The sequence below is a fragment of the Mya arenaria genome, chromosome 16, assembly GCF_026914265.1.
Source record: "Mya arenaria isolate MELC-2E11 chromosome 16, ASM2691426v1".
In the NCBI taxonomy this organism is placed as follows: Eukaryota; Metazoa; Mollusca; class Bivalvia; order Myida; family Myidae; genus Mya; species Mya arenaria.
The window spans coordinates 29,900,308-29,913,566 of NC_069137.1; the positions used below are offsets into that span (position 1 = coordinate 29,900,308).

General features: G+C 36.4%; 1 protein-coding gene across 1 annotated transcript; it reads left to right on the forward strand.

Moving 5' to 3' along the window:
* Positions 1-9,166: 9,166 nt before the first annotated feature.
* LOC128221546 (uncharacterized) lies at positions 9,167-9,964 on the forward strand. Its single transcript, XM_052930151.1, has one exon. The coding sequence runs from the start codon at positions 9,167-9,169 to the stop codon at positions 9,962-9,964; it is 798 nt and encodes a 265-aa protein (XP_052786111.1).
* The last annotated feature ends 3,295 nt before the right edge of the window (positions 9,965-13,259 follow it).

Genomic DNA, 13,259 nt, shown 5'->3' on the forward strand with positions numbered 1-13,259 from the left:
TCCGTGTACACGGGTCACTGAATGAAAACATTAAGGACCATAACAAAGCTCATCCGTGTACACAGGTCACTGAATCAGAACATTATAGACCATAGCAAAGCTCTTTCGTGTACACGGGTCGCTGTATTAAAACATTAAGGACAATTACTGAGCTCATCCGTATACGCAGGTCACTGAATTAGAACATTAACTATAACCGAGCTCATCTGTATACACGGGTCACTGAATTAGAACATTGAGGACCATAACCAAGTTCTTCCAAGTACACCGGTCACTGAATAAGAACAAAAAGGGTCATAACCGAGCTCATCCATGTACACGGGTCACTGAATTAGACCATTAAGCGCCATAACCGAGCTCATCAATGTACACGGGTCACTGAATTAAAATATTAAGGACCATGACTGAGCGCATCCATATACGCAGGTCACTGAATTAGAACATAAAGGTCTAGAACCGAGTTCAATCGTGTACACTTGTCACTGATTTAGTACATGAAGGACCATAACTGAACTCATCCGTGTACACGGGTCACTGAACTAGACCATTATGGGCCATAACCGAGCTTATCCGTGTACACTGGTCACTGAATTAGAACGTAAGGGACCATGACCGAGCTCTTCTTTCACACGTGTCACTGAATTAGAACCCTGAGGACCATAACCGAGCTCATCCTGGTACACAGGTCACTGAATTAGAACATTAAGGATCATAACCGAGCACATCCGTGTACTCGGGTGACTGAATTAGAACATTAAGGACCATAACCGAGCACATCCGTGTACACGGGTAACTGAATTAGAACATTAAGGACCATAACAAAGCTCATCGGTGTACACGGGTCACTGTTTTAAAGCAAAAAAATGCCATAAACGAGCGCATCCGTAAACATAATTGAGTTTATCTTTGTTCACGAGTCAATGATATAAAACATAGAAAAATATAGTCTAGTGTCAATTCCGCCTCAATTCCGCCCGGAATCCGCCCCTTTATTTCGTACGGGTTCTTACGTTATAACAATATTTACATATAAACTAGTACTGATGAATCAACCAGGGATAAAAACGATGATCAAATATTGTCAAAAGTCGATTATTTGTGTCCGAGGTCGGCGATTATCGATTTCATTATTCCATAATCGATTATCGCTAATGTACGGCAAAGGGAAGTAACCGTGTTGTGTATGTACTAATTTTCTTTAAAACGGGAAACGGTACGGACTTATACGGGGTTATGCGGCAATTAGAAATCAAGGGAGCTAACTCTCGCAACATCCGTTTCAAAATGTCAGCTCCCATGGACGAACGTGTCTTGTTAAAGTAAAAAAACAAAACATATTCATTGTAATATCAAATATATTTTTTATCAAGTAAAACTGATTATTTATTCAGCATTTACCCATGTTATATCTTGCTAGAAAAATATTAAATTCATTTCAACATGATGTCATGATGATTAATAAGTATTTCATGTAAAAGATTGGAACAATTTTTGAAATGCTACATGTAAATACATTTTGTACTAAATTTTTGTTCCAAATTATGTAATATCTGTATTAAAGTGATGAAAATGCTGATAATTATGTAAATAATTCATCAGTTTATGGTTGATATTTTTTATAAAACTACTGTCTGGTATTTACCTGTAGTGAGGAAAAATCAAGTTTTTATTCTCAATTATTTTATAATTAAGTTATCTCCTAAAAACATTTTACTAAATTATCAATTGAAACCTGCATGGAATGTACAACAAAACAGCATATAAAACATAACTGATTGTTATATGTTTATTCATTTAAAGACATGTATGTACACACCAATATAGTTTTGGATATATTTGTAATATATTCATTTGTTCCGTTTCGATTATATAATCGATGATTAATCGAAATGACTCGTCCGATTATTTTCGATGATCGATTATGACTTTGGTCCGATTTTCAATCCCTAGAATCCACTGTATACAGTGTACAATATGATTCATCTCAGGCGATTCCGCCATAAATCAGCAATGCCGCTTTTTATAACTTCATAACAATATTTGCATATAAGCGAGTACTGGTGATTCCACCGTAAACATATAATTCATTTCTGGCGATCCCGTCACGAATCAGCAATGCCTCTTACTTCATAATAATAATTACATATTAACTAGTACTGGTAATTCCACCGTAAACAGTGTACAATATGATTCATTTCTTGCGATTCTGCCATTGATCATTAATGCCGATTTTTAAAACTTATAACCATAACAATAGGGGCATATTTACTCGTAAATTAATAACAATTAATAATATTGTTTTAATATTCCAAAAATGATGAATAAATGTCGAAAACAATAGTTCTAATGAAGGATACCGAGTTGAATTCAAAGAATTGAGCATTAAACACAGTATTTCTACGTTATAAAACTATAAGTGACCACAGTAAATCTTTTAGCATTCACCAATCATTTAACTTTTTATTATTTTTTTATTTTTATTTTTGCGCTTTCTGCTATTAATTACACGGTTAAAATCTTGTTATAAGTCATTAATATTTTCCATAAATGCATTATTCAGTAAGTAGTTAAAGGTTTACCAGTCAAAATGTATGTTTGTTATGCATGTGTATGTATTGATTTTGAATAAGAGTGGCACTTTAACCATTAAGAATTTCAACTGTTGCGCGTTTTTAAAAGTCCACCTTCTGCCACTCATTCAATACACACTCCATGCATCATTGACAATTTGTTAACCAATGAGGTTGAAACTCAGTCCACCCCTTCTTAATCATTGAGAATTTACTTTATTTCATATATGTACTACTTAATCATTTATGGCGTTTCCGCCGTGAATCAGCGATGCCGCTTATATGATCTTCAGATTATCGTCCTTAATTTTTCATCAATAATGCAATCATTTTGAAGTAGAGTAACATAAAATTTATCATAATTGTGTTCAACAATCTTTAAATAGCACATCTTTACAATATCATAAGAAATGATCAGATGAAATGATCACTGAATCTTACAAAAAAACAGTTTAATTTATCTCTCAGTTTATTATCAACTCAACTTATATGATACAATTTAATTAGTCTTCTTTTAAAAAGACTAATTTTAATTCCAACATTCTCAATTTTAAATCTTCTGAACCAAAATACCAAGAATAATTTCCGCAAGGTGTGAAATATATATTCACTGTTGGCAAATCAAACCAACCAACCAACCAACCAACCAACCAACCACATACACAACCAAAGAATGACAATATAATCAGGAATGATTACATGCATTCATACTGTTTAAGAACTAAATACAATCTACAAATCCTATTTTTTTCTAGGGAAAACATATTTAAATGGCTTATCAGCCAAGACAGGCAACTCATGCGTATTAACCACTCGTGTTTATTAAACGCCACCTGGCGGTTATTTCATTATAAACAAGGAAAATAATTTCCTACCAATTCGTTTTACACAAACGTAGGAAATTATATTTCTACCGTTAAAAAATTATGCTGCTTTCGTAAATATGGCAAAAGGTAAGGTCGCTATTTTTTACATTCTAGTCACCAGAGTGATGTTGCACTTCCTTAACCGTTAAACACCAATCTTACCTATACAACATTTTTGGATTTTGACATAAATACATTAATACATGTTATTATCGGATCTTGAAAACTCTAAAACTAGTTACTGAGTTCATTCTTTTTTATTAGAATAAGTTACGGTTCGAAGTTACACAATCATTTTTTAAAACAATCAACTGAGATACCATCAATGTCTTGGTAGCATATGGTCACAGACTAGAGCTGCCATTACTAAAGTCATGTTAACCAACCTGGAATTGTAATCGACAAAGAAACGTTCACCACAAGACAGGTGCGCTAATGGGCATGAAATATCATCGACACAGTTACGTTACCTACAATGCCAGTGCGCTTTCGGGCTAGAACTATCATCGACACAGTAACGTTAACCACAAGACCGATGTGCTTATGGACTAGACCTGTCACCTTATCTACAAGGCCAGAGAGCTTATGGGCTAAATATATAATCAACATAGGAACGTTAACCACCTGACCGATGTGCTTATAGACTAAAACTGTCACATTACCTACAAGGACAGAGAGTTTATGGGCTAGAAATACCATCGAAACAGTAACGTTAACCACATGACCGTTGTGCTGTGACGTAATACGTTAAAAAAACGTTATAGTGAAGATATAATTAAGATTTAATTAAATGGTTATGTGTCTACATACTGTATGTTTAGTAAAGTAGGGCATATTTGATTGTCATTTGAATATGGAAGTGGTTGACAGCCGACCTGGTACAAATGTACAAAGCTGTCATATTTATACAAAAAAGTAGTACTTAAGAGATTTTGATTTGTATGTAAAAACAGTTGGGTTGGAGAAGGCAAGAAAGCGGCCTTGGGTCCTTAATGGACGGCAGTTAGGATGCGGGATTACCTTAAATGTCATGCTGTACTTAGACTTGATTATTATACTTAGAAAGAACTGGAACAATAAAGAACTAACATTCGAATGGTTGTTGTTTAATAGCTTAAAGACTTCCAACAAGTTAAGTGAACAGTAAGCATTACGTGACAGTGCTTATGGACAAGAACTGATACGTTACTTACAAGGCCAGAGCGCTTATGGGCTAAAGATATCATCGACACAGTAACATTAACCACAAGACATATGCGCTTATGGAGTAGAACTGTAATCGACACATTAATGTTAACCACATTAAAAAGTCATATGCGCTTATGATGTAAAACTGCCATCGACACATTAACGTTAACCACAATACATATGCACTTATGAAGTAAAACTGCCATCGACACGGTAACGTTTACCATAATATCTATTCGCTTATGATGTGAAACTGCCATCGACACAGAAACTTTAATCACAATACTTATAAATGCCCTTATGGAATAGAACTGCCATCGACACAGTTATTCTAACCACAATACATAAGCGCTGATGGAGAAGAACTGCCATCGACACAGTTATTCTAACCACAAGACCTATGCGCTTATGGAGTAGAACTGCCATCTACACAGTTATAGAGAAATTAGTTAGAATCTAATCTCAATCTTTTGAGGCAGAAAAGAGAAATTGCAGAAGCTAAAGCTGAATTATCAGTAGTGCAAGATATGTTAGATGACAATGCAAATGAAAGTATTAAATTGCCAATAGAAACATCGAGTAAGCATGAAATGGTTGAAGAGTACCTGAACAATAACATTACACTTAGGGCTGTGCCAACCAAACACGACAATGTTGCACAAAATTTAGTTATAGCCAATCAGAAACCAACAAGAGATTTTAACAATCAAGAAGATCAAATTGTAAGGACAAATTCTGATGCGTCAGATTTGACAAAATATATTGTGAAAAAGGATCTTATGTTATCAAGACTATCTCAATTTACTGACCGTCCTGAATAATATATCAGTTGGAAAAGCAGTTTTCAAAATGTTATTAGAGAATTGGCTGTGACACCTACAGAAGAGTTGGACCTTCTTACCAGATGGTTAGGACCTGAGTCCAGAAAACAAGCTGCAAGTCTGAGAGTTTCAAATACTCACAGTAAGAAAGCAGGACTTAGTAAAATTTAGGAACGCCTAGACGAAAGGTACGGAGTCCCAGAACAAGTGGCAGAATCGTTGAAATCACGGCTCGACAAGTTTCGAAAAAGTGAATAAATTATGGGCGAACGAGAAAAACTTTACGAGTTGTCTGATTTACTCTCGGAGATAGCTTCAGTAAGAGAAGATGAAAAGTATAAAATGACGCTGGCTTTCTTTGACTCTTCATATGTTGTAAAAAGTATCATTACCAAACTGCCAACATTTATTCAAAACAAATGGGTGTACTATGCGAGCAACTACAAAGAACGAAAAAGTGTTATGTTTCCACCGTTTAGCACATTTGTAGAATTCGTAAATAGAATGGCTGTGCGAATAAATGATCCCAGCTTTAGATTCCAACAGACGGAACACAATGACTACACAAATAAGGCGAAATCGTTTCCCAAACCGCGACCTGTGTACACATAGAAGACAAATCTAGATCCAACAAATGGGCAACAGAATAACACAGAACTAGTATGTGTTTTACACGGACAAACTGGAAAGCATAGCCTGAAAGATTGTCGCGTGTTTGCAGAAAAGACAATTCAACAGAAAAGAGAAATTGTACAGAAGAACAGTTTGTGTTTTAAGTGTTTGAATAGAAAACATCTTTCCAAGGACTGTTAAGAGAAAATCAAATGTGACAAGTGTAGCAGTGATAGACATTGCACCACATTTCATATTGACCGTGGTCAAAGTTCCATAAGCCATGGTGGGGAAAGCTATGAATCCATGTTTGTTGATTCGAAATGCACAGAGATATGCGGAGATTCATCATTTAGGGGCAAGTCATGTGCGAAAACAGTACTTGTGCGAATCTACCCAGAAGGACGATCAGAAGAGGTCATCACGACCTACGCAATAATAGACGATCAAAGTAACAAGTCCCTCGCTAGGTCTGAACTTTTCGATAGCTTCAGTGACAATTCAGAGACTGTTGAATATACACTATCCTCGTGTGCCGGCAAAGTGATTAAGACAGGAAGGCGAGCATCGGGATTTCTTGTAGAGTCTCTCGACCGAGCATGCCAGTTAAGGTGCCCCCGTTGCTTGAATGCAATGAAATTCCAGATACAAAACAGGAGTTAGCGACCCCAGCTGTTGCGAGGCATTATAGGCATCTGAAGGATATTGCACACCTAATACCTGAAATAGACACAGAAGCAAACATTTTGTTACTGTTAGGCAGAGACATTCTAGCGGCCCATCACGTCCTTGATCAGAAAATAGGAATAGGAAATGAGCCATATGCACAACTTCTTAGGCTAAGATGGGTGTTAGTGGGCGAAACATATTTAGGCAAGGTACACAACACTGATCAGGTAAATGTGTTTAAGACAAATATTCTTTATGACGGTCGAAGTTCTATACTTGAGCCATGTACCAATGTGTTTGAGATTAAAGATGATGTTTTCATACGTACACCTGAAGACGACACACCTGGCCTTTTAGAAGATAGAGGATTTGTGAAGCTTATGGAAACGCAGATGTCAAGATCTCAATCGGGAAAGTTAACCGCTCCATTGTCATTCCGTAAAGTTAGACCAAGTCTTCCGAACAATTTGGAACAGGCAAAACATAGGACAGAGAACTTAGTGAAAAGTTTGAAAAGAGATCCAGTGAAGCAAGGTCACTTTGTAGATTTTATGAGCAACATCTTCGCAAACAACCATGCAGAAAGGGCCCCACCAACCGAGGAATGTGATGAAGTTTGGTATTTTCCCATCTTCGGGGTTAATCACCCCAAAAGGCCCTCGAAAATTCGCATAGTGTTTGATTCTTCAGCTAAATATGGTGGTAATGTCTAAATGACATTCTTTTTAAGGGCCCAGACTTGACGAACAGCCTTATTGCAGTTCTACTTAGGTTTCGCAAGGAGAAATATGCTGCAACTGCTGATGTTGAACAAATGTTTTCAACTTTGAAGTGCATGAAGAACAACGAAACCTTTTACGTTTCTTGTGGTTGGATATCAGTGATCCGAAAAAGCCACTTGCAGAATACAGAATGCGTGTTCATGTTTTCGGTAATTCCTCCTCACCTGCAGTTGCAACCTACGGATTGCGCCAGGCAGTATGTAACCATCAAGCAGACCGTTGTGATGATGTGTGTGAATATGTCAAATGTCAATGATAGTTTTTATGTCGATGATGGTTTGGTGTCAAGGTCATCTGAAAGTAATTGGTTGATCTTCTGAAACAAACACAAGAAAGGCTTCAGAAAGGTGGTTGTATCCGTCTTCACAAAGTCATGTCAAACAGTGCGACGGTTCTGAGAAGTTTCCCTGAAACGGACTTGGCAAAAGACATCACTGAAATTGATTGGGAGGTAGTTGGTGACATCTTTACTTTCCAGGTGTCTACAGTGGAGAAACCGTACACGAAAAGAGGTCTTCTTTTTACTATCAATGGACTGTTTGATCCACTGGCCTTTGTAGCACCAGTTGTATTAGGTGGTCGACTGATCATGAGACAGGCCATACAGGACAAGCATGTAGATTGGGATAATCTGTTACCTGAAAACCTCATGAATGACTGGAAGATATGGCGACACTTTCTAAATTACTTCGATAGTCTTGAAATACCGAGAACATTCACAGAGCTGTCTAACACTGATGCTTCAGATCGCGAACTTCATGTGTTCTCAGATGCGTCTAAGGTAGCCATTGCCGCTGTGGTATATATTAAAACATATGATTCCTTCGGAAAGTCTGAGGTAGGCTTTGTACTAGGAAAATCAAAGTTAGCTCCTAGTCACGGACACACAATTCCAAGGTTAGAGCTTTGTGCGGCAGTTGTTGCTACAGAATTAGCCTTTTTCATACAACAGCAGCTCAAAATATCTCTGGAAAAAAACATTTTTCTACACGGACAGTCAAGTAGTATTAGGATATATCAACAACGACTCGCGAAGGTTTTATGTATATGTTGCCAACCGAGTAGACAAAATCCTAAAATCGACTTCAAAAGGACAATGGAATTATGTTCCAACTGATAAAAACCCAGCAGATCATGGTACAAGGTCTGTTACAGCAGAACATATTTCCAACTGTAAGTGGTTGACCGGGCCTACAACTAAACTGCAATCACAGCCTATCAGTCCGAAGCAGTTCAGTTTGGTTGAACCAGACCAGGATAAGGAAGTGTATCTTATTGTCAACAAGAGTAAGGTAGAAACAGTTCACCTAGGAAGTGGAAGATTTGAGCGATTTTCATCATGGCCAAGATTGGTTAGTGCATTGTCATGCCTCAAGAAGAAAGCTGCTGCCTTCCATTCCAAGGAAAAGCAGTTTGATAAACATATCACCAGTTTTAGACTCATGTGGTTTGTTTAGAATTGCGGGTAGACTTGCTCATCTAGAAACTGGCGAGAAATCACCTTTTATCATTCCAGGCAAGCATCGCATTGCTACTTGCAACTTTACTTGTGAGACACTATCACGAGTTGGTAGCGCAACAAGGCCGGAGGGAGCAATAAGATCCGCAGGGTATTGGATAACTGGAGGTAAAAGACTAATCAACAATAATCTTCACAAATGTGTGAAATGCTGAAAGCTGAGAAGGCCTGTAGAGCTCCAAAAATGTCGGATCTTCCTACATGTCGGACCACACCTAGTCCTCCATTTACATACGTTGGAGTTGATACATTTGGACCCTGGTTGATTGTATCAAGACGCGGGACAAACTTTGTGGGTGCCACCGGAGAGCTGGGAATGAACATTTTAAATGTGGAAGATGGGAACATTAAACAGTTTTTGACTTCTCAGGGAGCTGTTTTGAGGTTCAATGCACCTCATTCTTCTCATATGGCCGGTTCTTGGGAGCGAATGATCGGTCTCGCTAGAAGGATTCTCGAGTCTATGCTGTGTGAATCTCAAGTAAAAAGTCTCACACACGAAGTACTGTGCATTATGAACAGTAGAGCAATTGCTCCTGTGGCTAACGATCTAGATACACCTGCAGTTCTTTCACCAAATGTGTTGTTAACTCAAAAGTTCAAGTCAGATACTGTACCCTATCAACACTGGAATACTAAGGACATATATAAATCCCAATGGCGACAAGTTCAAGTGCTGGCTGACCAGTTTTGGAAACGCTGGAGGACCCATTATCTCCAAAACCTACAGACCAGGAGGAAGCTTAAGGAAGGAGACGTAGTCCTGATGATGGACAGTAGTGTTTCACGTATTCAGTGGCCTATCGGAGTGATTGAGGATGTTTTTCCAAGCGCAAATGGACAAGTGCGCAAGGTTTCGGTTCGTGTGGTGAACAGTGAAAAACCAGTGACTTATATAAGCCCGATAACTCAGATTATACATTTGCTTTCGGAGTAGCTGTTTATGAATAGGGAATTTGAATGGCTAAAGTGTTTTGACAAAACATTAAGTGTTATTCATTGTTGAATACATAAATAGTCATTAGTCAAAAAATCTACATTGAGATTGTGCCTTTAAAGATGTTTTGAACATTGAAATTGAGATTGTGTCTTTAAAGATGTTTTGGACATTGAAATTGAGATTATGCCTTTAAAGATATTTTGAACATTGAAATTGTGCCTTTAAAATATTTTAAACTACATTTAAAGCATTAAGTGTGTAATCTTAAGCAACAAGTATTTTATTTATCCTTATATAAGTAGGTTAAAGTTTAGATTGTTGCTTATCATAATATTGTTGTTATACTGATAATAGTACTTTTATTTCTTGCAAGAATATTGTTATCAGTATTTATGTTCAGAGATTTGTTATAACTCTAATTTTCTTCAATTTTTCTGCATAATTCACTTTAAATTATTAGATAGTAGCAAATGATCATGTTTGAAATAGTCTATTGTGATTAAGTGAATTTGTTTCCAAATTCAGGTGGGGAATGTGTTGTCATGTAATGGGCAAATAAGCCAGTGAGGGTACTTTTTCGTTTTGCACGTTTATCTCCCTTAGTTAGAATTAGGCCATTTTTGCAATGAAAACGTGTTACTGAGAAATTTGTATTTTCTTTAGAATTAAGACTAGTTTTGGGTTACCCACAGAGTAAGTTCCTATTTAATTCATTCCATTAATATTTAATAAATCATTTTCTTAAGCTGATATTTTCTACATTTTCTGTTATTATCTATTTTTCATATTTGTTTGTATGCAGGGGTCATCCTGGTAAATTCTTGTTTTTCATTTAAACTATTGATAAGTGTTTGTTATATCAGTTAGGTATTTTAAAGTTTCTAGGCATTAACTGCATTAATCTAGCAGTACAGATTTAGGCTTTTAAAGGAAAACTAGGTATTTTAACTAAGTAAGCTTGTCTTTGTAATTACATTTTTTTCTGTAGGTAATTTTGCTTGTTTTAATATAATTTATGTTTGTTGTAGATTTCTACCTTCCCCTGGGAAGTTTGTATGGAATAAACATAGAAACACTGTACAAACGTACTGACAACACCTGCATAACGCAAAAGATGAAAGACCTGCAGACCAGCATAGTGCCCTGACAACACCTGCAATTACAAAATTAGAAAGACAGCACCTGCATACCAGTATAGTGAACTGACAACACCTGCAGATGACAAAAGGTAAAATACAACACATGCAGACCAGTATAGTGTACTGAAAAGACCTGCAGGTCTGCATGGAGTAATAACAACATCTACAGACCTGTATACCAACAAAGTGTAATAGCAACACCTGCATATGAAAAAAAGGTTAAAGGCCAGCACCTGCAGACCAACACAGTGTAATGACAAATGACTTACTTAACATTACTTTATACACCCAAACATAGTTTATCTTTAAATGAGTTTATTTAACTGCAAACAAAATAAAATAAAGATAACATCGACGATTTATAAGGGCATTGTCACCAAAACTTGCTGGTGTTGTCATTAATCCACTTTTCTGCAGGTGCTGTCCTTATTCAACGCTTATCTTCAAATCATATTTCTTCTTTGGTCTGCAGGTGTTGACATTGAATAATATGCCTATGAAAACATTGTCAGATGAACTGTTCGATGACAACTCATGCAGACCAACACTTGAATTTCAAAATAACTCTTAAGAATAAAGTTAATGATGAACAAATATACAAAGCATGATGAACGACCCTGAAGCCTACAAGTAGCATGAACAAGAGCACTCATCAGATCATCATCCAAATACATTTATTTATTAACATGGTGAAATGAAACGCATTCAGAACAACAAGATGAAATGACAATAACTCCAAATACATGACATATGTTCAGCAAAACATTAAATTAATTCAGTTAAAAACCGGCAGCAGAATCAGAGTCAGAGTAGTTAACCACTAAGTTTAACGTGAGAAACTCAAGGTCATTGGACGCTATGAAAATATGGCATGGTTAAAAAGATGATAGCATACCATTCAAGGTCATTAGGTCAGGCTATGGAGAATATTGTGTCACAGAAACATGATATATTTTGAATAGTATAGTTTGGGTTTTAACTTGGTATTTAACTGGGTACTTTCAGTGGCATGTCAGTAAGCAAACAAAACAGATCACCCCAACGCCGATTGATATAATACTGCGTCAACATATTAATTTAGAAGCAAGATATATTTATTGTTGAACCAAGAGACCTACAATGAATATAATTTCAATAAAGCGGAACAGGAACGTATGCAAAGGTTAGACCAGTTCATGCGAAATGGTTTCGGAAAATTCTCAAGAAAATAGAGGTTTCACTAAAAAAAACTCTTCGTCAATTCACATCCTTACATCAGACATACTTGTGGAGGATACAGTTTTATATCCCTATTCAAATTAATATTGATACTGTAGCAGACCGAAAGAAGATTTCCACCAGACTGAGCCAACTCAAAGACATTGAGTTCGAATGACAGGGCCAACTGTGTTGTACATTAACGAGCACAACAACTGTACCCAAAACTGGGCATGGAAATAAAACATGTCCACCGAGTTCTACAATGCCAGCAGCAAAACAATTCATGTAGCAACCCAATTTGAAGCCGTACAATAACTTTAATACAGAATAATACACGCAATGACATAATTCGAAATATACTTCCAAAGCTGTTGAGCTTTGATATATTTGGAAAGTTTTGTAATAAATTTGCTATTATATTATGGTATCTTATTAAGTTATACCTTATACCTTAACAGTGTATTAAATAACCATATATCAAGTATGACAGTATTTCAAGCTGTTACAAAAGAAAGACGACTTATGAAGACTTATACAGAGTCTCTATAAAACATTTGTAAATAATTGATCTCCCTTTCATAAATAATTTTAAGACATAAGAAACTTTCGAACGATAGCTTATGTTAAACTTTTTAAACTTAAGAAGCTTCGTAGTATGCTGAAAAACCCACATTACCACGAATCGACGAATTACTTGGGAATTGAATATAACTACTTATAACATAACTTACAGCGCATGAGTGATATAACCTCGTGCAAAATATTTCATATATAACTATTGTAATTACTATGCAAATTAGGTAACCGCATCACAAAAAAGATGTATTCATACGCGCTGTCAAAAAACGTAAACAAACATCAGAAACACTGTTTTATAATAAATCCTGTCGGTCTTAACAAACTCAGCTCCGCGATGAAACGAATGGTGAAGAAGGCTGGGCCTAATCCAAACA

Bases quoted from the DNA above. Each gene is read 5' to 3' on its own strand.
- LOC128221546 (XM_052930151.1), top strand. From the start codon at position 9,167: ATGTGTGAAATGCTGAAAGCTGAGAAGGCCTGTAGAGCTCCAAAAATG.